The sequence below is a fragment of the Lissotriton vulgaris genome, chromosome 10 (assembly GCF_964263255.1).
Source record: "Lissotriton vulgaris chromosome 10, aLisVul1.2, whole genome shotgun sequence".
Taxonomy (NCBI): Eukaryota; Metazoa; Chordata; class Amphibia; order Caudata; family Salamandridae; genus Lissotriton; species Lissotriton vulgaris.
The window spans coordinates 50,640,538-50,668,261 of NC_141698.1; the positions used below are offsets into that span (position 1 = coordinate 50,640,538).

The 27,724-nt window shown below is 42.4% G+C and overlaps 1 protein-coding gene across 1 annotated transcript in view; it reads right to left on the reverse strand.

Annotated features, from left to right (window-relative positions):
- Positions 1–387: 387 nt before the first annotated feature.
- UXT (ubiquitously expressed prefoldin like chaperone) overlaps positions 388–27,724 on the reverse strand; it is a 38,340-nt gene continuing 11,003 nt past the window's right edge. Inside the window, exons 2-7 of the mRNA XM_086940433.1 lie at positions 23,273–23,454; positions 22,124–22,205; positions 15,831–15,898; positions 12,683–12,790; positions 9,483–9,546; positions 388–2,301 (exon numbers count right to left, since the gene is read on the reverse strand). Coding sequence (XP_086796559.1) covers positions 2,239–2,301; positions 9,483–9,546; positions 12,683–12,790; positions 15,831–15,898; positions 22,124–22,205; positions 23,273–23,355 — 468 coding nt within the window. The 5' untranslated portion in view covers positions 23,356–23,454 and the 3' untranslated portion in view covers positions 388–2,238. The remainder of the gene's footprint in view (positions 2,302–9,482; positions 9,547–12,682; positions 12,791–15,830; positions 15,899–22,123; positions 22,206–23,272; positions 23,455–27,724) is intronic.

The window sequence follows — 27,724 nt, forward strand, 5'->3', positions numbered from 1 at the left end:
CTTCAAATAGTTCAAAACGCAGGGCCAGACGGATACCTGGGCTGCCCAGATGTCAATTTGTTGGCTTAGATTTGGAAAGAAATTTGCAGGCTACCTATTAAAAAGCGTATTACCTTGAAAGCTCGCTTTCCCCCGATTTTCATAAGACACCCTACCACCGTATCTTTGTAAGAGGCTTTATCATATTCGGCCAGATCCCCCTCTGAAATCAGAGGAAGTCTTAATTAAAAAATACCCATAAATGTCATTTGTGACCTGGAGAGGCCAATCTTTTTCTTTATCTGGCCATCAAAACCTTTCTGGCTAATTGAAAATGAACTGTTTTTTATAGAAACAAGAACAATTCATATATGCAATTATACACAAATAAATATACACAAGAAAATATAGGATAGGATAAACACACTTATTTAATCACAACTGTGTTTAGCAATTCATTAAGTAAACATTGCATTTTAAATCAAATGACAGTAGTGCCCCAGGGAGTGAAAAGCGACAACATGCATGTGAAAAGCAAAGCTTATGCAGAATTCTCACAACTGTGAAAAAGGAGAATGTTCATTAGCATCCCAACAATAATTTCGTCTTGGCGTCAAAAGAGCCAACTGCTAGGAGAACAGACAATGTTCTATAGCCATTTAGACAGAACCATGGCCAATGTGCTCCAATAAATATCCACAGCTCCGATGGCGCAGGCTGGTAAGGTAGGTATCGATGAAACCTTAGAGCGGGGTCTTCATCAGGACAGTGACAGTGGCAGTGTAGTTGGGGGGGTTGTGAAAGGGGCCAGGAAACCTTGGAAAATAAAGTACTGTATTAGGCCAACCGGCTCCAAAAAGGCGGGGAACGGAGGGATGACTAATAATGCAAAATCGGGATCAAAAAGGTCCACTTCATGTGACCGCGAGATCCGGGCTGCCCGTGGGTCAGTAGCACTATGTAATTAAGTAAACACTGTAGGGTCACGGACGAAGTGGGGGCATCGATTACAGCCGGGGTCCGTGATGCCTGAATAAGGAGGGCACCTCCAATAAATGGAAGGGTTCGGTGGTATGCTGGATGAATCTGCAAATACAGGCATCCCGGACCACGGGCATCCCGGATCTCGCGGTCACATGAAGTGGACCTTTTAGATCCCGATTTTGCATTATTAGTCAACCCTCCGTTTCCCACCAGTGATTGATTTCCTTTTTTGTTCCCTTTCTTGATTTAGCGCTGGGACGCCTTTTTGGCTGCTGTAGCGTGTAATAAATTTCATGATTGATTGATTTACTTTCTTGATCTATTTAGGATGTTGCTCAATACCCTGATTTTTGTTTTTACTAAGCATCCTGTTGACTTGTCTCTCTTTATCTGGCATAATCTACCACTTGATCTCAGGTCTAATTTCTTGCTTTTTAAAAAGACATAGAAGACCTAGCTATGTAATGTACAATTGTAATTGGTGCCTCCATGAGTTACGTGCCTACCAATTTCCTGCCAACGCAAAGAAACTTTTTTAATGTAGGTGCGCTCAATGAATACCCTAACCAACAAAAATGAACAGTCAAGCACAAGAAAAACCCATGCTGGCTCCCCAAAACAATAGCCAGAAAAAACGCCAAAAGTGTAAAGCAATTAATAAAAGAAAGGGTTGGGTAGGGAAAGGAAAGCAGGTTGAGACAAGATAGCAACAACAGAGAAAGAGGTGAGAAAACCAAAGGAAGAAAGCAGGAGAGAAACTTTACTGTGCACAATCGTCGTAGAAGTACTAGTAGGTTCCTGTGCTGAAAAGATGGACTTTTAATCAAGTCAAATCCGATGATATGCCGAAGCAGATGAATACGTTTTCATTCTTTTACAATAGCGGGAGCTGGCTTGGTCTCCCCTAGATGTCTTCTATCCCTGCATTTGTGTTCAATAACGAATCACAATGATGCGCGCACACCCACTCACATAACTCACCCACGGAAATAGACAAGGAAGCTACAAGTCCCTAGAAGGCATGACACTTTATTTGAATTCCTTCAGTGCATCAATGTGGTAACCACGGCGACAGTCCACACTGAGGGAAGAAGCCAGGATTCCCTCCCCAGCAGTGATGAAGGAGGATGTCTGGTACATGAGCTCTGGCGTGGGTGGTTAAGTCGCCTTGCGGGGAGGTTGCTGTGATGCTCGATGCGTCATGTTTGTGACGTATTTTTGGGGAACCTAGAAAGGGGGAGGGTTTTGTAGCTGTTGCCTTCATTCCAACAGCACCTAGAAAACATCTCTGCGCTTCTCATCTGGCAGCTCTTGCAATCCTTGCAGTTCTCGCAGCCCCTGTAGGAAGACAGAGAGAAATACGGAGAGGAGATGAGAGGCGAATAGAGAAAGGCAAGACAGTCAATGGAAGGTGGGAAACCCAGGAAAAAAGGAAGCAGGTATCAAGTATTGAAAGTGGGTGAAGGAAGAGAAGATGCAGAAAAAGCAATTGAGAGCATATAAAGATGAGGAAAAACAGGTCGGAGAGAAAAAAAAGTCTGCAAAGATATATAGATACAAAGACTATCAATAGAAAAAGAAAGGATTGAAACAGGAACACATAAGTAATACAAATTATAACACAGCGCTAAAACAGCAAGGAGGAACATGTGATAGCAATTAAAAAGAAGTAACAGAAGTGAGAAATGAGATGGACTATTAGATTAAATATTTCATGTACTAGGATGTGTAAAGCACCTACATGTCATGAAGTGACCCCAGGTTGTTTTCATATTGGTAATTCTGAACATACATATCCGAATAGACCACAAGTCTGTCGAACAGGCACAGCAAGGCAACCAAAAGGTCTGGCTGTGGTAAACTAATGTGGTGTTTAATTTATTTGGAGTTGTTAGTATATACTATGAAAATAAAAAGCAAAGAAAGAAATGCAGTCATCTAAACGTGGAGACAATATGCTTGCTGTTTTTGAGTCGCAAAGAAATGCTATTAAATGCTTTGAACTACTGTGACCTGAAGATATCATTTACGTACGCAATGATGTCTAAAAATACAAAGGAAAAAGAACAGAAATAGCAAAGAGTGGGCAAAGTAAAGCATTCACACAGCAACCCTAGCACTGAAAGGCACTTCTTTTTAAGTGGATTTGCACATGTGATCAAAGCAAATCCCATCACTCACTGGGAAGTGCCAATGGCCTTAAGGAGGCTACTCTTTTCCCCAAGCTATGCTGTGATTGGCAGAAGAAAAATTTGAAATTTTAAGGGCGGACCTAAAGCCCTACTAGGTTTGTGTTTATGTGTGTATTATTTATTTTCTGATTACATGAGGAAGGCTGTATTAAATTCAGTTACCATCTTCTCACATGACAAATGATTTCCTAGTGCCTGCAGCAGCTAAGAACCTCTCTTTTACGCCTTTAAGGTATGTTCTTGCATCATGCAAAGGCACTGACGTTTTCCTATTGCATACTTCCAGATTTTGACGCACGTTGTGGTGCCGCTTTAAAGAAACAGCAGCACAACCTCCTTCCTGGCAACTAAAAACCAGGCAAGAGTGAACTGTATGTTAGATCTACTAATGCCTTTTGTCGAACTTGCCCTACAACAGTGACTAATTAGTGATTATTATTCTTTGTTTCAAAAACAAGTCAAGATTATTGAAATATATAAATTACACAAAGTATTTCGCTATTTTTTTTATAAACAAGAGCATTCTGATTTTTTGGCAGTACTAATATCTTTCGTTACCTAACAAATTAGCATTCCCATAGGAAGTGATTCACTCTTACAGCTTTCAGAGATTGTCACATTTTATTAGCATTTGAATATTCACTAAGATGCAGCAATTAGTGACTGTGGCCAAACTTCTCAGCAGACTCATACTTCTCCTTTGACCTGCTAGATCATATACTAAATTCCTCTACGGGGACTCTAAATTCTCACAAGTCGCACCCCTGCCTCTTATCATCATATAAGATCTGCCACACAGACATACCAAAGTCTGACCCTCTTTCTAATTGTGTCTCCATTCCCCTTATATAATGTTTTTTCCATATTCCTCTTGCCTATGTAAATAAATAGAAATTATAAACGTATGAGCTCTCATGTTACACCATCAACTACTATTTTCACTAAACTATCACGGTCTGTATATGCTCTTACCAAAAGACAAGCCCTGTCAAGTGTAAAGTGTTCCAGTCCTAATTAATTGGTAGATTTTAATTTGCATCTAGAGGACCCCACCACCCCCTCCTGTTCTAACTTACTTGATGACTTGAAGGCTCTAAACCTGTCCCTGATCAACTCTAGCCCAACTCACATAGCCGGCCACTTGCTGGACCCTATAATTTCCAACATCAGAGAACTAAAATGTCTCGCCACTACGCCCATATGCTGGTCTGACCATCATCTAATAAAATTCAGCATTACTCTTCCACCCACCCCCAATTTGCAATATGACTTCCCAGACACATCTAGGAAAAATTGGAAATTAGTGGACTTAGAAATGCTAAACTCAACACTACAAGACAACCCTCCGAGTAATAGCCTAAACATGGACAGCCTAGCGGCTGCAGCACAAAAGTGGCTTAGCGATGCCGCTAACAAATGCTTGCCCTCTTCTTGCATTAAAGGGAGCAGACACCGCCACCCGGCTCCATGGTTTAATGATACCCTAAAAACCGAAAAATCTAAATGTAAAGCGCTTGAACGCAAATGGCGTAAAAACTACGCCCCTGACGCTAAGAAAAGCTATCATGAAGCTAGGAATTTTTACCACACGGCCTGCGCAAAAGCAAGAGCTGCATTCGTCTCAAAAACCATCATGGAAGCCACTAATATGCCAAAAACCCTATTCAACAAAGTTAAAGAACTGGCTGGCGCTCACACTACAGCTGCAGCACCTCATTAAAAAAAACACTCAACAATGCCAGGCGTTAGCATGCTTTTTCACCGAAAAAATTGATAAAATCATCCTAGATATCAATGCTAACAATAAAGAACCATCCTCTCCCTCTGACTCAGAATTAACTCCCTCTTGTGCCAACATAGTGGAATCCTGGCCTGCTCTCTCAGTAGACAAACTGAAAGTGATTCTTAAGACCATCAAATCCGGCTCTCCCAGGGACCCTATTCCAATCAAAATCATTAAACAACTTGGTGATAGTTCCTTGGAAATCATTGCAAACCTTCTGAACTCCTCCCTTGACCTTGCCACTGTCCCAGCCCTATAGAAACATGCCATGGTTACGCCTCTTCTAAAAAAAACCTACTGCAAACCCGGAAATCCTTGCCAACTACAGACCCATATCCCTGCTCCCTGCCTTCTCCAAATGTCTGGAGAGGCACGTGCATTCAGTTCTATCTACTTTCACAGAAGAAAATTCTCTTCTGCACCCCTCACAGTCGGGTTTCAGGGCCGGTTTCTCCACAGAAACCGCCCTGCTTGGAGTCACTGAACACATTCGAAAGCTCCTTGATCAAGGTCAGACGGTCGCGCTCGTGCTATTAGATCTGAGCGCGGCCTTCAACACCATTTCCCACAAAACTCTCGTCAAGGAATTGCACAAAAATGGTGTACGTGGAAAGGCACTGGAATGGATCCGGTCTTTCCTGGCAAAACGAACCTTCCAAATTACCTCTTCACGAGCCTCTTCGGATACCCTGTTGGCACCCCATGGAGTGCCTCAGGGATCTATTCTTAGTCCTCTATTTTTTAATTTATACCTTAGACCCCTGGCCGACCTTGTTGAACAATCTGGTCTCACTCTTATGAGCTATGCCGACGACTCCCAAATCATTTTTTCCCTATCCGAATCCTGTCCAAACTCCCCTTCTCTACTCAAAGCAGGACTCCTAAACATCCTGAATTGGATGGCGAGAAACCAATTAAAACTCAACGGTGACAAGACAGAGATTCTGGTCCTGGGAAAACATCAAGATTTGTGGAATCCCTTACACTGGCCTGATCAGATGGGCGCTCTTCCTACCCCGGTGACCCATGTTCGAAATCTGGGATTTATTTTGGACAACTCCCTTTCCATGAATCAACAGGCCAGTAAAGTAACTGGTCTATGCCTCACCATAGTCAAATGGTTGAGGAAAATCCTCTGGATGTTGCCTCTTCCCACGCAGAAGACCGTAGTCAATGCCCTCATAACATCGAGGCTCGACTACGGCAACATTCTGTATCTGGGCGCTAACAAATCAGTAGTCGGCCGACTACAATTGGTTCAAAACGCAGCAGTCCGTCTATTGTGCAATATTCCTAAAAACTCCGGAGTCTCGAGTCACCGCCGGGAACTCCATTGGCTTAGGGTTGAAAACAGAATCCGCTTTAAAGCCCTGAACTATATGTTCAGAATTAAAGCGGGTACGGCACCTAAATATATTCGAGCCCTAGCCCACCCCTACACTCCCAAGCGTAACCTTCGGTCGCAGTCGGCAGCCATTTTCTGTGTGCCGAGATTCAAACGGGCAAGAGTAGGTGGCAGATCTTTCGCCCATCTGGGACCATCCCTCTGGAACACACTCCCTCCCTTCATCCGAAAGGAGGAAAATTATGCCAGGTTTAGAAAGCATGTTAAGACCTGGCTATTTGAACAATAAATCTCAATAGCCAATACCCTTTCTCCTGTCTTTCTAACTAGCTGTGTCTAGGCGCCGGGAAACCCTTTTGGGTAGCTGTTGCGCCCTACAAATTGAAAAAATAAATAAATAATAAATTGTGTGGTGGAAAGGGGCTAATTAAAAACAACCATATTGGACCTGTGGTAATACAGAAATGAGCATGTTAAAAACAATACAAGCCACTGTGAAATGCTTTGTCCACTGCCATGCCTTTGTTGCGCCTGCACTGGCCCTGATAAAGCGACCTGTTGTCATGAAACACGTGAAGGCCCATGATGGTCACTTATTCATGAATAATGAATACAATTCTTTTCTGGAAACCTTCATTCATTCCATTGTGAAGATTTATTGTATGAATCTGAAGGCCTAAAAACACAGTTTCTTCTTTCTGGGCTGTTGCAAAGTCACAATCAAAGAAATACAGGTCAGGTGTTTGATTGGGATTTCTGAGATAATCTGAGAGACTGACCTCTTGTTCGCCTTCTGAGCATGCTTCTTTGGAGATGCTGATCATTGAGAAGCTAAGGGTTACATAAGTTATTCTTTCTGCTTGGTTGGTCACAATTGCAGCACACCTGCTGACAGTGCTTGAGAGGCAGGCAAAGAAGTGAAGTAGATTCAGGAGGGGAGGGGGTGATGTGACTAATGTGCGTGAAATGCATGATTTTAGCTCAAGTTTGAGTTTGGCAGTGCCTTGAAGGTAAGACAAGGCAGTGCGATCCATCCAAGCCACACCACAGTGGACTCCTCTGGAAGGTCTAGTTTTGAGAAATATATGGGTTTGGTAGATTTCGCTGCATGGCAGCTGAGCCCGGGCCCACATTCCACAGCTACCCATTGTGCCAACAGGGTAATTTTTCCATGCCAAACATTTCATGTCTCTATGTCGCATTTCGGGGCCTTGTAGCAAGTGCTAGGCCCGCCCAAACAAACGAGATACCATTTATAGAGTGGGAACACATAATAGGAGAAGATTTGGTATTGTCAATTGGATTGATTTCCCTGCTTTGCTTTTGAGAGTAAGCCAGCGTGCAAGAAAGAACGTATTTAGCAAAATGCCCTCTCCATCATGATAGTGGGTGTAATCACAAAGTCAGAGGTGTTCAAATAACCACTGTTCCTAAATTGGATGTCTTCTGCACATTTCAAAAACACACTGATTTCCTTTATACTCATTTTTCATTGATTAGATGTCACCATATTAATTGTTGCACAGTCAGTCCACAGTGAAAAATCATTATTCCCTCCAGCTGAGTTGTTGAGGCAGGGTACTGTACGTTTTTGGACAACCAACAAACACTATAGAGCCCTGTGATTAGAAGGGTATGAGAGATGCAACTGTATATTACTTTTGTAATTCAGCCACTGGAGCAAAAAATTACATATGTAAACAGTGTCACCAATTCCTCCTTATTTTCATTCTTTTATGTCAATGACTAGTTTCTTTTGTACCCGAAAGCACTCTCCATTTCCAGTTTTACCCGTGTAAGCATATGCCAAGAAAAGGGCTGAGGGCCCATGTCCAAATTGTATGAATGGCGGAGCTGGGAAAGGTCTGTCTTTCACTGCCTTCCACTCTCTATGGTTTCTTGGATCATTCATGAATTTAGCAGTCTTTCCTTTGTGCAAAGAAAAATATGCAACAGTTATGTAGATATACTCATACACAAGCAATCTACACAAATGACCCCTTTCTGAATACAAACTTTTTCAGTTTTTCCCAGTTCACCCATTGGTTTTTCATTTGTTTTCACCACAAACTGCAATTAGGTTGAAACCACAACAATTAGGAACAATGGAGTACTAGTCAGAAAAATGTAAAAACTGTTGCAAACAAAAGTGGTTTTCTTTTACAACTTTGTATGTTCCCTAAAACTGGCTAGATGGTGACCTTAGTAGAGCAATCCTTTTGTGGGAATCATTAAAAAATACACTTTCTTGCAAAGCTTTTTAACCAACAGAAAAAAAAACACAAAATGTTGCTATATTTTTACTATTTTCTCTGTTTTTCCAGCGTAATCCACAAACGTAGGGTACCTTTAGCATCCTTAAGATGTCGTGGAGGACCCCGCAAATTTGGCCTTGATACCTTCTCTGGAAAAAGGTCAGTAGGCTTGTGCGCAGAAAATTATGCCTTCCCATCTTTAAATTGTGAATGAGGGAGTTGCTGAAGGTTTTCTTTGCAGTCTCTCTCAATCGCTATGGTTTCTCACACCATCCATGGGTCTTTCCATTGGGCAAACAAAATAAGTTTCACCTTCTGTAAAGATACAGGGATGTAACCTATTGCAAATGTGCCTGGAATACGAGCATAAAATGCCTGGGTGGCATAATTTTACCCGTTTTAAGGGTATTTTGTAAATAAGCTGCAGATCACCAAATCAGATGTTTTTCTACTGTTGGTTGAGTACAGACCTAATAATGACTCTGGATATTTATTTTGCTCATATTTCTTTCTGATGATCTGTAGGAGGGCAGAGGAGTCTGGAACTTCTTACCAAGCGTGAAGTATTCACAAATGTGATGTTCGCTCAGATGAAATGTTGTTGCTAAATTTAGGAGAGCGTTAGAGAGTACGTAGAGATTATTCTGCATGAAAATGTTAATGGGCCCAAAAAAAAGTTTGTCGCTTAACAATCTTATGTATGTACTTATTTTTTTTTAGAGAGGGACATTTTGGAAAGTGCGGGTGAATAAGGAGTCCAAGATGCCATTTGCCCCATGACTGTTCAGTGAAGGAGATGATAAAACATCGAGAATGGGGTTGACAAGTGGAGGATGGTACTCCCTTGATGGCAAAAACTTTATCTGTAAATCAGAACACCCCAGACTGGAAAGTATCTGCCAAACCACTGTAGATGTAAATATCACCAAGCAGCATAAGCTTACCTCTAACACCATCCGGATATTAGCTTTGATTTTTGCTGCATCTTGGGTCATCATTTCACTTGATCTGGGAGAGAGACAACAGGTAAAGAAACAGCAATATTTTATACCTTCCAAAATGCCACACTTCCAGGAGCCCACGGACTCTTAAAACTCCAACCCACTGACTAAAATATTGAATCTAATCAATAAACTGTCAACTGGATAACACCAATAAGTGGTGATGACTACTTGGGAAAGGGGATGAACATGGCACAGATTATGTGCTAAAACACTGCTGTGCATGGGCATCTGATATTTGTATGGTGCAAGGCTAGCCAAAGGGCGGTAGTGCACCATTCAAGGTCAAATGCAAAGATACAGTGAGCCAGTGATTTAAATGGTAGCCTGGTTCTAAGAGCAGAAGTGGACTGTTCTTGCGTTGTGTGAAAATATTCTTTCAAGAGATGCACTATCAGTTCTTTCCTAAATTGAAGGAGAGTTAGGGCAGTCCCGATACGTACTAGGATGTCCCTCCCTAACCTATGTGCATAGATGGAGAAGGCCTTGTTTTTTCCTTTTTTGCACTTCGTCTCCACTCTGAAGGTGACCTGGCTGCAAATGAGCAGAGAGCCACTAGAGAAGGCTAGCTAACCAGCCAAATAAGTGGGATGCAGGTTGTGATGACTTTGTAGATTATGCAGCTGGCTTTAAAGATGGTTGGAGCAGGCAATGTGAACCAGTGGAATTCATCCCAGTTGGGGAATATCGTCATATTTCTTAAAGCCCTTTAGCAGGCATGCTCCAAAGTGCAGGATGCCATTAACTAGGGGTCAGCGTGGAGTCTGGGAGACCAAGGAGAAGGACCACCAGGGACAAGAATTAGTGAGCTTGAACAGTATTTTTGAAGAAGTCTTCAGGCGATTTTGGTTTGGTTTACAACCAGTGCGAATCCAAGTGACTTGACCTTGGGTGAAAGTTGGAATTCGAATCAGTCCACGTTCATGTGGAAGAGCCAGTTTTGGACCCAGTTGTTGTTGCTTGGAAATAGCAGGAGTTTTGATTTGTTGGGGGCTAACTTCAGGTAGGTGCTGAAAATTTAGGTTGTGGTGACAGTGTTTCTGTAGTTGGCTGTCTGGAGTGAAGCAAGTTTTCAAGTACAATTGTGTCTCATCTGTGTATTCGTCATTTTTGAAGCTCTTATTGAGGAGTAATCTCTGGGGCTCTTTCAAGAGTTTTGGAAATCAAGGGGGGGTCAAGTAGCAACACTGGGTGGCGCTGAATGTAATGGGGGATTCTGGGACCTGGAAATGCCCATGTAAACAAACTGGTATAAGTTTGATCGGTAGGAGGAGAACCTGTAAAGGAGAATGAACTGAATCCTGCAAGAAAGGACCTCTTATTGTATGATCACCCCCCCCCTAAAGTTTTTGAACTGATGCTGCAGGTTTTTCAACTCTGTGGTGCACTGGGCCCTTCTGTCCAGGCCTCAGTGCATGTACTCTGACCCCCAAAGTACATGTACAATTGGCCAATATTTGATTCACTCATTTAACTTTCTGTAAAGTCCCTATCATATGGTATCAGAGGAACCCAGGACTAGTAAGTTTAAATGTCACTAGTGGATTGCAACACTTAATTGTGCTGCCACAGCAGTGACGAGACAAAAACCTGACTCTGTGCCAGCCACTGAAGCCTAGTTGGGCAGCGTAACACAGCAACTTGACATGGCAAATAAACCCTTTCCGCAAGTCAAATTCGCCAGTGGTAGCCCGCTAGCATGCATGCTTCATATTAAAAAGAAGGGCATGTTTCTTTTGAGTTTAATATACCCTCACGGTGAATACAAGAAATTGACATTTTCACTGTAGCAAAGCTGGATGTCCCATTGTCTAGCATGGAGTTTCACAAGTCAATGCGTTAATTACTAACTATCATTTGAGACCACCAAGGATATTACTCCAGGGCATCAACTTAATCCTTACATTAATCCAGACTCATTGCTGATATCGAACTTAAGGTGACTTTTAATAGAAAGAGGACTTTAGAAAGTAACCACTTTGTTACTCAAACATCTGGTAGCCTTTCCTGTCCATCTTCAGCAGTTGCTACCTGCGACAACATGCTGCCCTCCTGCCAGGACATGTGAAAGGCTCTCACACAGGGAACAATAAGAATTGGTGATGGGTGGAGGTGTGACCTCCTCCAGCAGGATAACTACCTGGTAGTGGCCACATGTGGTCCAGTTCCGAAGAGGGAAATGACAATCACACCTTTGACAGGCTGGCATCTCGTCTAGAGGAAAAAAAGCCATTGCAGAACCAGTTTTCCAGGAGGAGTGGCTCATTGTACATTGACCAGAGCTCTGTCCCAGAGAGGAAGGGTCCCGACATATTGGATTTGGGTAGAGTCTGGTATCCTGGGATTGTTTGGTGGCAAAATCCTCAGGAAGTGATGTAAAGTGTGATGGGTTGCCTCGTGGGAAGTACAGCCCCATTGGCTAGCAAGTCCTCCCCCAAAAAACTAGAAGATGGCATAAAAGTGGCACCCCAAACCCACAGTCCTCAGATCGCCATTGGACTGTAAAGAAGACAGATGGACTGTCCTGTTGGTCCCTGGACCCAGGAAAGAGAATCTGCACCAAACCTTGGACTGCATCTACTGAACCCGATGGTCTTGCAAAGGGGACTGGGCCCACTCCTGGAAAAGACCTCCATTTGTGCCAGGACAGAAGAAGCGACTCCCAAGAGCTAGTTGGCTAGCATCCTGTTAAGCTTCAGGACCACCAAAAGCTAAGGAAACCTGTACCCCTCGAGAACCCTTTGAAGTATTTCAAGGACCTGAGGGGTTGTTAGTTTGGAGTGTAACAAAAAAGGGTGCTTCATAAAATATGCCTAAAGTCAGTGGTGGGCTCAGATTTCCTGCTCCATTCTTGAAGTGCAGCAGGAAAGGGCTACTTGCCTTACATACAGTGAGTAAAATCTGATAATTTAATTTCATAATCTTCACAAGGCAAGCAGATCTTCTTTGATAGTGCAAAATAAATGTAGTATAACAGTCAGAACTCTCATATGTCTCAAACGTGGATCTGGCTAGGGCTCAGTATACTGTACACAGATTAACAATCAGGTTAGTGCTATGTTCATAGATCTCTTTAACCCGACTTCCATGTGACTTTACTAGAAGAGTAGCAGGAGGGCTGTCTTAGTAAAGTTCACACTCACTTTGTCAGTAACTGTGACTTCTTTTCAATGAACTTCAGTGCCTCAGCCAGAGTCAGTTCGGCAAAGAAGCCATAACCAATAGCAACAAATATCTTAGAAGGATCAGGTCTGGAGAGAAAACAAGAACACAATAAGGGTTAATAAAAAATTACATCTAAGGAAGTACCAGCTTACATTCAACTTAAAAAGATTACACATAACCTAGGAAATTACCACCCTGTACGACAGATTTCAATTTTTGATAAATGATTACAACAAATGTACAATATGTGCAAAGATCTGTAAAAAGCAAGGTTTGTCAAAAGTAAATCTTGGCGAAAAAACAAGATATACTCGTTGGAGAAAATTGCATGTATGGAACCCAAGTTGGCTTAAATGAAGTCTTCAGAAGCATTTGCAGTTCTCTTACATGACAATCTAAAAAGTAATGTGGCTAAAACTAGACTGAACATGGATGGGTGTGGAACCAATGAAAAAATATTTAAACATTTACAGACACATAATGAAGGTAATTACGGTAGCTTTAGACTGCATATTGTTAAAAGTGGAGCAACTCTGGGGGCCAGTATTATTCAATAACTATATGTAAGATGGTGTTGAGATTAAAGTAACTGAGAAGGATCTTTATAATAGTGGGGGCCAAACTATAAATGAGCTGTCCATGTGATTCAGTAGCAAAAAATAGAATACCTTCACAATGATGCATAGACAGGCTAATTTCTCCCTACTTCCCAACTGTTTGAGAATTACACACCCTAGCTGGCAGGACCAGGAAAGCTTCACATAAAGAATATTGTCACTTCAAGAAAAATTGCAACTCTGCTAGTGCTAGCATCCCTCTGCTTTAAAGCTCTCTCCCGACCAGTGGATCTACGACCATCCCCATCAAGCACATCCATATTTTCTCACTTGTAAAGTTGCAGCACAGCATTTTCTCACCGAGGGCACGGCTGAGTGGATGCTGTGAGGGAAGGAAACCTAAGACCAAGAGAACCAGAATCAGCATGATGATAATTAGGTCTTACTCTGTTGAATATCTCTCCCTCCTTCCCAGCTCTTGGGGCATCTGATAACACTGAAAAATTAGATGTTCATGTGGTTTGTCAGAGAAGCAAGGACAAGATATAAAACCCATTCTGTTTGAAGGGAGACTCAAAATGTAAATGGTTGTTAAAATGACATCTCACCTCCTTATTTTAAAGAAAAAAATATCATTAGGAGGATTCAAGTAAGCTCAAAGATAGTATTAAAGAATCTACATAATACAGCCAAATGGAAAACAAAACTTAGTTAGTGGAGCATTGAGAGGATTTAAATCGCTCTGTCTGTACTGTCCAGTAGCATACCACAAGGCACTTACTTGTGTTTTGAGTTCTGTGTCAATCTTTTATAGATGCACCCACAATGGCATTGCATATCTCCAATGTCTAGAAGTGATTCAACTTGTATGGTGGAGTGAAGACTTGAAATCTCTTGCTAGACCAACAAAACTAAAGCCTGGGATAATGTGGGCTCTATAATAAGTATTTATACAAATGAGGGAAAAATAGGTCCAACATACAGGCCCTAAATAATACAACGAGGCAACAAAGGAGTATGCAGTTCCTTTGGGGCGGGAGGGAAAGGAAAAGTCAGAGACTGGGTTGGTCAACACCCATGTTCTAAAGTAGAGTGTGGGTGTCTCCCAATATGGGAAGTGGGGCTCTCACACACCAGATTGGGTGTCATGCTTCATATTGGGCGTGCTCCTCGTCAGGCCGGCGCTGCAATGGCTGACGGGCACCTCTTTGTCGTAGATCTTTTTCCCAAACCATATGGGTGAAGTGCAGGTGAGGGGACTGGTGGTGAAGAGGTGCGAAGATGTGTGGGAGAATAAAATGAGGAGAGATAGTGCTCCAAAATGAGTTTAATCTGCTAGCCCACTCGTCTCAGTTAAAAACATCAGGGAAGTCACCGTCGATTATGATGATCAGAGGTGTCTAGGTTTGCGTAGTTGTGGTCAATATATTTCTCGCCTTTTGTGTAAATAATCACTTGGCAATTTGCCAGGACCTATAGTAATGCACTATCGACACAGTGGTTCGTTATAGAAATGAACCAATCAGTCAGTCGACTTATGAATGAGGTACCTTAATAATTCAAAGAGTAGGACCAACCCAATTTGGGTTTTAATCAAGCCTCATCGAATAGCAAGCAGAGGAATGAGCATGACTGAAGAGTTAACATCATGAGTTCTCCTGGGAACAGGTGCCAGGAACCTACACCTCGCTAGACAGAGGGAGGAGTAGGTTCCCACAGGAATTGGCAGAGCGCTTGAATGTTCTAAGAGTTCAAATTAGCAGGGGAAATCAGAGGGAGGGGACACACACACACTCTTGTGTGCATTGTAGAAAAGATGCAACTCAAAAGAACTTCTCCCCCGATTTCAAACAGGAGACAAACTCTGGTTTCAGTTCTCTATGACAAAAGAGCCATCAACAGAAAACTCCATCTTTTGAAGACAAATGTATTTTCATATAATGTATTCTAAAGGCTTGACCAAGATTATCCAATGACTGACCATATGCCCCAAGGACAGATCAGCACACTAAAAATCCAGCTCTCTGGAGAACCGTCTGCATTTTTAAGCTGTCCTCTTGAGACAGTGATCAAGTCACAAGAGACATCACATTCCTTTACAAAACTAGGCACCCCACACTGGGGTCTGTTTCTCACGGACTGTAAGTAGCCAAAGTATTATTTGTATGTCTGCATATGGTATTTCAATATTACGATCCTAGCGAAAAGGCAGCAGAGTGCTGTGCAGGGCCAAAGAGAAGCATAAAGTCAATGAGTAATAGCAGAGGTAACTGGATTGCGAAAGGGTGCTTTTCTCGAGAAGGACATTAGCAGGTGTTTTTTCTTTCCATTTAAGAGTTTGGTTACATAATAGCCCCACAGGAAAACATTTTCAGCTCCCATTGCTACACTATCATCAACAACTACACCGAAGATCTACCTGTGCTTCACTCGTCAATTTCCTCATGGCTAATGCTTACATTTTCAATCACTACCCCTTTGTGCCACTCCTCATTTAACTGCGATTCTCGACATTGGAAAGGCAGCACCTTGGATCTTGACAGGATGTCACAAATATGCTTTCACTCACACTTCTGCGTCGACAAAGAAGTTACAGCCCAAGTCCACCTGCATCTTCAGGACCTCCTGCTCAGACTCCTGATGAGAAGAGGCAAAACAAAAGACAATCAAATATTAAACTAGGTGTTGTGTGATTTCTTGTTTGCCTTTATGTCCAGTCTTCATGGTGAATTTTATATCACATTAACAAAATCAAAGCATAATCTTACACTGGCTAGAAAGGGATTTGAGCATTTACGCAAATGCATACTGTAAATGCACATTTATATTCACAACTGTATCATCCTTCATTACCTGCGTCATACTACAAAGACAGATCTATTTATAGTAGTAGACAGGTATTCATACACACTGAGCATCTGGTTCTTCCATTCCTTGCACTGAACAACACAGGCGACTGAATGTAGATTAAAGGTAAGGTACATTTCTTTTAACATAGTTTAAAAACAAATCACCATGACAACAGTAAACTTAAGGGTTTACTTTCACAGGCACAAACACAGTTCGCCACTGGCTGGTGGCATGGCATCAGTGGTTGATTTCAGGCAAAGACCCAAGTAGGCAAGTTCGGCAAAGGCCTCCCAGGGAGGATGGGCATTGGCTTTACTGGAGTTTGAGGGACTGCTGGAGTATAGATTAGTGCTATTCTAGAGCAAATGTTAAGACTGCGTTGGCACAAAAACAAATCCATGAAGAGTTGTCAATACGGAGTTCAAAACTTCTACTTTAGACAATTTTCAAAAGTCAATGTTTTAAAACGGGCTGTAATGGGAGCTGAAGAATACAACTCCGAGTTTTAGCTTTTTTTTAAGCTGGAAATGTTATAGTCTGATGTTTGCCATGAAAAAAAATCACTGCGGAAGTAGAGTTACATTACATAATAGCCAACTTTTATTGCACTGCATGACAGTGACAACATGCACGGCATTCAAACCCCCTTCAGACGTGCATCACCCAACAGCAGGCAGCCTTTTGAACATCAGCTCTCTGGTCCCAAATTCAACAAGACATGGGTCAGCATGTGTGCCTTTGTCATTCTGCCCTTACAATGTTTACTTTTCCTCCTCCCTGCCAGCAATGGAACATTCCTGATCATTCATTTTGCAAGGCTATGAAAGGAGGACGTTACAACTCCAAATATAATAGTTGAAAACATTGCTGGACTGCACTTTGATTTCCTATGTGCTCATCATTAACCCACCCAGACTTGAGAAAATGTTTTTTTTGTTCTTGAAGCAAACGTTGACCGATTGCCTCACCCATCCCTACTATATCATTCTAGGTGCCCTAAACTTAAGAACTAAGCACAGAATACCTTCTTCACTCAACTTCACCCCGATAACTCCCCTACGAATACCTGCATCTCCTCGCATTGCATCCATACCCCTGGCAAACTCTCAACCCAGTAGTGGATACCCACACAACTCTCCTTTTCAATGATTATGAGCAGCACCTGCTAAGACATGCAGAGAACCCCTGCTAATCTATCATCTATCCTGTGATGGAATGCTATCAGTTTGCAGGCATCATATCCTTTATCAAGAGGTTTACAGTGTACCCGACGTATCACTATCACCTAGTCAATCTGAGCTTCCTCCATTTTTTTTGTACGATCCTTAGGCGTCTAGTGTTCGTCCGGCTTTTCTTTTATCTTCCCTCCAAAAAATCTGAATAACCCCATTCAACTGGGCATCCAGTCACTTCATTCCACTAGCACCTTTCTAGCTTACTTGTCCACCACAATCATGTCTCCCAAACTCTTGTTCTCTTCAAACTTTCTACAATCTTTAATGTTTTATACCAGTGGTTCTTAACCTGCGGTCTGGAGAGGCCTGGATGTTCACGACACCTACTCAGGTAGTCCATGACTACTTAGAAAATTAGGTAAAATTAACAGATTAATAAAGTGTATGTAAATAAAGAAGCAACATTGAAAAATTGTAAAAAGATATGTAAACATGAAGGAATTTTAAATTGGATGACGAAAATTAAGTTAGTATGCTCAGACTGATTAGCGGGAACAGTGCAAGTGCATCAGAATATACAATGGTTGATGGGTGGCCTTGACAGAATTTGGAAAACTTCCAACTTTAACAGTCTATTTAGATTTAGATTTTTTATGTCTGTGAATTAATTTAAATATTTCATCATTTGTGTATTTATTTGATGAATACTTTTTACAGTGTTTCTGTGTATTGTTTTGCTGTTCAAATCATCGACAATGCGTAGGCTGGGGTCCCTAGATTTCAATAATGACTAAGGAGGTCCACGGATTCCACTACTGAATCAGTGAAGTTCCCCAGATACCAGTAATGATTAAGTGGGGGTTAACAGAAGTCAAAAGGTTAAGAACCACTGTTGTATACCATCCACACAACTCTTAGCTTGGTATGCTAGACAGCATGGTCCTTGAATGGCTTGCCTCATACCCCCCATTCTGTCCCCTGATGCCCCTTGTCCCTGCCGCTGCCAGCTGGAATTTCCCATGGCTCTAACATGTGCCTTTAACTTTTCTTCCTCTGCACCACCTCCTTTGGTGAGATCTTTTCTTTTGGCTCTTCCTACCACTGCTATGCCCAAAAAAACCTTCAACTTTTACTCCTCAAAGTAATACCTTCCAGCTACTAGCCATTGGGTCACCCTATGCTCCTCCACCAAGCCATGACAGTGGACAAGATCTACTCCCATCTACCTAAAACGGCCACTCCTGTTTCACACTAACCCAAACATCATTACCCATCTCACGCTGCTAAAAAATAATCTTAAAACGTGGCTAGTGTCTGGATTCCAGTTGTGCAACATCAGCAAAATCTACACACCCCTCCTAAAACCCTCATCAACACCCAAAGCTGAACACACTAAAGTACTTCAAACGTGTGCTAGTGTTCCTCCGATTATCCTCTTGACAAAGCCATTAACTCTACCACACAAGCTCTCTTCAATCTCCAAGAACAGCAGCCCTTATCAAACTACACGGTTGGATGTTTGCAAATCTAAAGAATAAATATGGAATTCTTGCACTGTTCTGAAAAATCATTTGCGAAATAGCCATGCTCCCATGCCAACATCATCTTCCCTTATGCTCAGGCCAGAATATTTTGCCCTGCCACTACCTGAATACTCCCAAAGCTCCCTATGCTGTTTTACACTTTGGACTCTTTTACCTGCTATAATTAAATCTTTGTAACAGTTTAACCCACTTAACTAAGTGCCACAACCTTCTGGATTGCTTTCAAAACTACGTTGTGTCACCAAAAACTGTTTTTGCACCCACTATAAAAGCGTTAACCATTCAGATGTTGTACTGTATGCTTCATGTTTCACACCATCCTCGATGCCACATCAACAGTGTTCATATGTACGTGTGGTGGATTACTTTGAAAATGTTTCCATTTGAAACGCTCTTCAGTCCTTAACAAATAATACAGGGTACATTTCCATATTTTGTATAGGATGACATAGCTGACTAAGATATGCAGAATTAGCCTTCCACCTCAAACTGCGTTAGTGCAATGTTATGTTATGTTAGCAAGCACTTGTAGAGCGCAAGTACACCCTACGGTTTCATAGCGCTAAACTGAAGACTATTGCAGCCGAGATACTAGGCATAGGATTGCTCAAATAGCCATGTTTTAAAGCCTTCCTGAAGTGGAGAAGGTTGTCGCAGCTTCTGAGTGCCAAGGAAAGAGAGTTCCAGAGTCTGGGGGCCAAGTGAGAAAAGCAGTTGCCTCCTTGTCGTTTCCGTCTGAAAGACGAAGTAGTAAGCAGGAAGTGGTGGGCTGAACGGAGGCTGCGCTGAGGAGTATATTTGCTAATCATACTGCTGATTAATCTGGGGTTTTTGTCTTCCTAAATAGGATGAGTAAAGTTACCAAAATACATTTAACGCGGTTATCTTTTTGAATATGCATATTATACATACGATTGTACTTTTTCATTGTTTCTGAAAAAAGAGAATGACATGATTAGTGGCAAGGGGCCCCTCCTTAAGAGGAAGGGTATAACACATATAATTCACGCCTTATCATGGGGTATTGGTGTCCCTTTTGCACCTTATTGGTGCGTGCAGGCTTTCCAGTCCAGTGCATTCATAAATAAAGTGGCGTGAGACAAGTGGTTTTGTGAATTCACACATAAAAACAACACAGGACTTAATGTGACTATAGACAAGACACACAAAACATAGATTTCATCATGGTAAAAACGGCATCTTTACATGTAGTGGTGCTTAATAGCACTTCATGGTCTCTGGTGGGTGCAGGATCACCTCATGGAAACATTGCTGTCGGTTTTAAGGGAAGTTATTAGAGATAGCGTACTGCGATTAATTTGCGTACATTGGGTAAGCGCAAAACGATCTAGTTTGTCAACAACAGACCCGGAAAAGCGGCAACCTCAAATACACCCTTCACCGTACCGGCTCCAAGATGCGGTCCGGAGGGGAACGAGTAGGTAACACGGTGCGGTTTCGCCGATAAAGAAGTAAGTACTTTGCTCACACAAAACGGTGGGAAGATCAGGAGTTTCAGAAAACAATCGTTTTGCGCTTACCCAATGTACGCGAACTCATCCTATTTAGGAAGATATAGGAGTGGAAAATACGGTGCTGGTCCCTGTATGGTCCTCACAAAAAGCCTGGGGAGCTTGAAACATGTTGACCACACACTGATTTAGCCCTGACTGAAGGCTAAATAGCAGTGTCACCCCATTTTAATATACCAATCTAGGAGCTAAATAAAATTTGTTGAGGCCCACGAGCACGGTATTTTTAAATTCACTTACACCCACTCCACCACCATCTCACTTTACACCACACATAGTCTTTTCACAACAAAAGTGCTCCTGCGTAGTCAGCTAGTCGCAGCACGCCCCTTTTCGTAGAGAACTGGGATGGCCCCAATGATGAAGCATGTCACCGTGGGGAAACCCCGGTGAGTGAGGGGACTCTAGAAAGAAATTTTTCTTTCTCTTTTGGTCTGTACTGACATATTCTGAGCAGTGACCATGACACACAAACTAGGTCTCTGAATCCAGTACTTTGGATTCCTACTTTTTTGCTGGGGTCTAAGGGAGGACATGATTTCACTGACGGTCCAAGTGATCTTAGCTTCCTAGGAGTGTAGCTTATAATTTGGCCATAGTCCATGGCCCCTGGACTCAGCAGGGCGCAGCCGGGCTTCCCTTTGGCGCGCCCGCTGCACGTTCTAAAGAGGGGCCAATTTTATACTCAGGCAGGGCAAGGGGCGTGTCTTGCTCTACTGGTCCGCCCTCCACACAAACAGCAATCAGCTGCGGTGGACTGGGTCAGAGCGGGAGGCATGCTGCGAAATGGTGAGCCAAAGCAGCTTCTTGCGGCGAGTGCACAGGATTTAAAAATGACTTGACCAAATGTAAATGAAAATTTTAAAAGGTGAAGAGAGGAACACACAGCACAGGGCGCAGCCAGGAGTAACGCAACAAGCAAGCTTCAATCGCCCCTGGGGCTAAATCCCGTGTGTGTGGTTCTGTCAGGGGAGCAGGGGAGGGGAGGGGGGGGGGGAAGAAACCTGGAGCATTTTTCTTCAAATTAGATGGATCCGCGTTTTTATGGAGGGCATACATGGCTGCTCTTCTACCAATGTCTAAATGGTTCAGGATCCTGTAACAGGGATAAAGATTTGTCTTTGCATATGAATTAAGAGGGGTGACCAGGGATATGCACCTTTTTGCCTTTAGGTCTCTGTGGGTTCTGAGGATTGGCAAAAGTATGATGGATCTCAGGGACTGGCTGGTTTTAGACCACTAATGTCCAACACAGGCGCTAATGGATAAATACATTTAAGACTTTCGGGATATCCATCCAAGATAAACGTGAATGGAGTTCACTAGTGGGTGAAGTATGTATATACGCATTAGTTATCTTGATAATCTGGAAAGGATAGCTCACTCCTCATGTTAAACCTTGATTTCGAAAGTGCTATGGAACCTTTCCTCTTTAATCTTGGATTGGCATAAGCATACAGAATCTACCATGGCTAGGCTTTCAGGGGATTGGCACAATTCTTAAGACTGTGACCTCTACACCTCAATGTAAATTTCAACCGTATTTCATGCAGAAGACACAACCAGACAAAGGAGCAGGGTTGAGTTAATCTCAAGTCACATGCATCAGTGGAGGCCCCTGGAATGTCATTACTATCTACTTGAGCTTCATGAGAGAGAAAGAAAAAATACCACTCCCACTGCAAACAAACCATGTGGACACTCGGGTTCACCCAAAAGCAAGCCTGGCTGGTTTTATCAAATGCCTCAAAGTAAATGTACCTGTAGCCTCTCAACTACATTTTTCAGCTGTAGGTACTGTGCAATCTTCTCGTAAATAGCATCTCTTTGTTCCAGTACCTTCCTGAGGAGGAAAGAAAAAAAACACATTACTAACACCACAGGGCAGCAATACCATGAGCATTTTTTGAGAGGAGAGTGCTCCACCCACTGAGGTTTGCTAATACTTAAATTAATTAAGACATTAATATATTAACCCTATAGAGAGCAGTTGGGATTATACACTGCTTAACAGCACCAGGGTATGAAAGATGTTACGAATTCTGGCCCTGAAGATATAGTGTGGACATGCACAATTATGATGTGTTGGGGGGCGTACACCCATAGCCAGAAGGCAAAAGAAAATGGCTGTTGTGACTGATGGCCAATGCATAGTTACAAGCCCAGGGTTATCACAGAGAGGTAGCTTTGCTTCCTCTTATCCATAGACTTCTATGTTCCTGTCAAGCCTCAGTCCTGAAGTTCTGACAAAGGACATCTTGGTGAATTGCTAGCATTTCTGAAGTACAACGGCTTCTTAGTAGATCAGGTAATTATTTTCTTTCCTCGGTTCTCACCATTTTAAAGCAAATGTAGTAGATTCCATTCTTTGGAGCAACTTGTAATGGTGCCTGCATTTATAATGCTACTGCATCAAGCCTCTTATGAGCGTTCTCTGGCTAATAAAGGTAGCTGTATGTGGGCAGCTCAATCAAACATGACAGTAATAGTATGCTCATTTGGTCATCTTCAGTTCAGGAGCTATGCACAAAGCCAAAAGCTCAGTTAACAACTGAATTGCAGAAGCTTTTATATCTCATACATCCAAAAACTGAATATTGCATCTCTTTCATCTTACTGTTTGAGCGGTTTAGCCTCCCAAGACACTTGTCTCCATTAATATATGTATCTAAATATCTACTTTTTGGATCACCGTAATCAATATGATTAACAAGCCTAAATGAGCGTCCAATAGCCATACAGAAATCATTCCAAGACACATCACCAAAGCTTTAATTCACCACAAACTGCCATATAGTTAGACTAAAAAGGAAATAGCCAAACAGAGAGCTCAATGAAGGAAGTACATAGACTGACAGGGGAAAGGAGGTAGACCATTTCTTCTGTAATACCAAAAAATAGCACACTTACTGCAGGTCTTGTTGAAGGACTTCATTGATAAATTTCTCATATTCGAAAATCTTCTGCTGCACATGCACTTTCCCAGATGCCATGGCAATCTGTGAAGTATGTTTCCAAAGACTGCATTCAGAACACCCCAGTGTCTCTGGGTCCTGTCAGTCCTGGGGCCACATTCTCCTCCATGCCATAACCTGAAAAGAGAAGAGAATAACAGGATGATAGACAATAAGAGTGAAATAAAAACATGGCAGTAGAGAAAAAAATAGATAGAGGACTTGGATGAGAAACAAAGAAGGTGGAAGAAAGAACAAAAGAAGTGAGATAGCAAATGAAAGAGTGTGCCAAAGGAAAAAGACAAGCATTTGCAATGCAATAGGTCTCGCAGCATTAAAGTTTGAGTTATTGGCATTGTATATGACAATGGGTTGCATTAAATTTTTTGCAAAGTCTGTATTGGTGTTACTAAAAGGTTCTCGCCCACAAGGCCAAGTACCTCCAAACGACAAGCAGCCATCTTTTTTTCCAAGCCACACTTGCAGCTTAATGCACTGCCTTCAGTTTCCCAAAACATAATCGGTGGGTTATTGTGTGTGAATGTGTGTGTGCTGTATGTCTAAATGATAGGAGAGTGTATGTGTGTGTGTGTGGACTGTGAGTGTACGTGTGTGTGTAAGTGATAGGAGTGTGTGTGTGCTGTATGTATAAGTGAAAGGAGTGTGTTATATGTGTGATCGGAGAGTAAGTGTGTGTGTGTGTGAGAGAGTGAGTGTGTGGGGGTGTGTGAGTGTGAGGAGGTTTGTGTGTGTATCTGCTGACTGTAGCTATTATTTAGAAGGGAAGGAGGCCACGTCTTGCATCACCGGAGGATTTGATGTGACATAAAAACTGCAGACTGACGTTTAATTCACTGGAGACGGTGCTGACTTGTATTTTATAGATTTTGAGGTTTTCTTTCGTGTTTTTTTTTGCTGTTCTGTTTGAGTCAACCTCCGACAACGCGCCACCTTCCCTTTTAGCTGCTTGTCCACTTTGTGTTTACTTATTTCAGTTTTCGCTTCAGCGCTGTTAAATCCCTGAAGGTTGACGCAGCGCTGTACACAAAGTTCAATTGACACAGAAAAGTGTAAGGTCAATTCGCAGAAATAACCGTCGGACATAAAGTATGCCACCGCTAAGGTTTGTCTATGAGCCTAGCATTAGTACAGTCTCGGAAAAACACACAGCTGTTCTTCAGTAAATGATGCCTTTTATATGCGCAGCTCATACCTCATCTCGCTCCGTTGCTAGGCCAGCCCCCTCGGTATGCCAGTCTTGCACGCTGATATATTCAGCCCAAGCTTACCAACTAGAACATCACTCTTTAATATGGGAGGAGTGTGTAATGAGTAAAAAAGAAATGCTGTGGATGCTCGTAACAAAAGTGTAATTTAAATAAGGGTTGCTTCATGAAGTTTATAACTCGCTAGTCTCTGTCTTCTGGGCCTAATTGGAATCCCAGAGCGCTCTGAATGACAGCTGTTCAGAACGAGGCCTGACACGCAAATAGGATTTGGCCGGGAGAAAGAAGAGGCGTGACACGCACGAACTTCCTGAAGGGGCGGAGAAACAACGGAGCGGGCTGCGGAGTCTGGACACGGAGGGACAGGACGAGAGGAGCCGGTAAGGGGGGGCGTCAGGGCACATTGACGGTGCCCCTCCCCCCCCCCTCAGTGATGGAAGCCCTGCATGTGCCAGGTGAGCAAGGTTGGGAGTGTGTGCGCGCGTTTCTGTGTGTATGTAAGCAAGCCCGGGGGGGTGGGGGGGGGGGGGGGGAAGTGCGCTGCGTGCCTGCGTGTGTTGTACCTGTGTGTGTGCCTGCCTGCGTGTGTATGTGTGTGTGTGTGGGGGGGAGGGGGTGTGTGTGAGCGAGTGTCTGTCTGGCTGTGTGTGTATATGCGCGCGCATGTGTGGCAAGTTGAAGAAATCGGAGGGATGTGCACGGCGCGGGACGGAACGTGCGCGTTCGCGCACCCAAATCCTAGAGAAAAGCTCGTAACACTTTCTTGTCCTTCATTCCCCCGAGTCAGCTAGCTATAAGTCTCCGCCTGGACGCATCCTTCGGATGATAATTCCAGGCGAGACCTAATAACAAGGGAGATGCAGTAATGACAAAATATTTGGGGAGAGAAAGACTAATAAAACTAACATTCTTTGTGGTGTGCGCCAAGAAGTGAGATAGCAAGGGAAAGAGTGCGCAGAAGGAAAATGTTAATAAGGGAAATGCTGTAATGACAAATGGAGAATTTGGGGAGAGAAAGACATATAAAACCAACAATCTCTGTGGTGGCGCCACAAGTGATCACAAGAGGGAAAAAAAATAATCAGAAGCACTTAGCACACTGCGGCACCTGCAGAATAAAGAGCATACAGGTGTAAACTAATCCATATTCAAGAAACTAGAAAATGAACGGCAAAAACTCATATTTTTTGCAGTTTTTTAAAAACAAAGATAGATGTTGGTAAACACAGACATCATTTGCCAGGAATTACCACAGCCGCAAAAAAATAGTGGCTAGCCAGGAAGTTGGCCCTTCATGTACCCTCACAATATTAAAGGCTTATCAGCATGGCAACGTGTAGTATGGTGCACGTTATTCAAGGGAAAAAGGAAAGAAAACCAAAGTTGTTTGTTGAATGCTGTGGTATACGATTTGAAAGGCATTGATACATTTTCTTTTTTTAAGTATTTAAAGAAGTTTCACAATGCCGGTCTTATTTGATTTTGTCAAATAGGAGTTGTTAGGGCTACATTTCAGATAATTAACTACATATTGTTGATTAAAATATCATGTGACTCATATACTCTGTCATGCAATGCAAGTAGCCAATTGATATGTTGATATTTCTATTGTAATTTTACCATGCTGAAAGGACTCAGAATTGGGGAAAATAGTACGCCTATTACATGTGATATCCACTCCTGATAATTGTTAACGCATTACACTCAAACACCTGGCATTGGGGAATTAAAAATATAGAAAGAAAGGCAAAACTACTTGTCCCAGAATGCAAAGTGTTAGTGGCACATAAGGCAAAACTTGGCATCATGGCAAGGACAGGCCAATCTTTCTGTGTGTAGATAGCCAATGAAAGACTGGAAAGCTGGTAGTGAGCTATCATTAATTTAATGGTAACAGAGCCGGTCCTGTCAAAGTTTTTTATTTTTATTTATTTTATTTTGTAAATTTCTTCATCAAAAAGAAAAACAACTACATCCGCATAATAATATAAGCACATACAAAATATATCATGAAGGTATCTGCAATGACATCGTGTCAACTCTGAAAACATCCTCAATTAATGCAATGGAATCCTCCAGCGTGATAACAAGCAAATAAAGGAAAACGCAGACCAAACCCCAATGCAAGACAAAGATAAAGAAATAATGAGAAAAGACAAAGATAAAGAAATAATGAGCAAAAAAAATAAAAGGAAAAGACAATCTCAATCATAATACAATGTCATTGACAAATCAACATCATAGTGCGAGTTGACTGCCTAATAGCTCTGACATCAACCGCGTTGCTCCCAATGTTGGATCCCCCAGCCACAAACACCCCACGGCACACCCCCCACCTCGCTCAGACTCCAGCTAATGCCCTACTCAGAGTGTGCAAGCAAATACAATCGCAGCGGCTCCCAGATGTCACTCGGCCTTGACTGTAGGGGCAGCTCTTCCGCATAGACGTTGAGGCTATCACGACAATACACCAAATCGGCAAGCCAAGCCTTTAGGACAGGTCGTTTACCTCTCCCACTCGTGATTGCCACCCTCCTAGCAGCCATTAGCAGAGCCAGTCGCACAAACATGCCATTCACCCCACCAACATGTGGCACACAACAAAGAAGACACACCAGCGGCGTACATGGAAGGTCTGCGGCGACCATCTCATGCAAACAATGCACCACTGCGTCCCAGAACGCAGCTACCGTCCGGCAATTCCACGCTAAATGCATAAAGTCTAAGAACAAAAGGGTGGGGTGGGGGTAAACACGTGGTGGCGCTAGACCCTTTATAGAATATATAACCAAATTGCCGAACCACAAAATCTCTGCAAGCTTATTAGGAGGGAAAAGATCAATTTATTGTGATCCCCCTCGACATACTACTTAGTGTCAATATTTTTTATCTTTTTCAAGTTATGACAAGCTATATGACAGAAAACAACAATACATTAAATATTTACACACCTATATATACTTTGTACATACATGAAAAACAGATTCTTTACAAAGTACAAAAAGAAAATTTCTTGCATCAAACATTACAAAAAACTAAGAATACATCACAAACAACATTAGAACAAACATTACAATCAAAAAATGAGAAAAATAGGAAAAACCAATCAAGAGGGAATTATAAGCAAATGAATGGCTCTTAAACAAATCAATACTGGACCAGCCTGTCCTAGTATTGTAGAG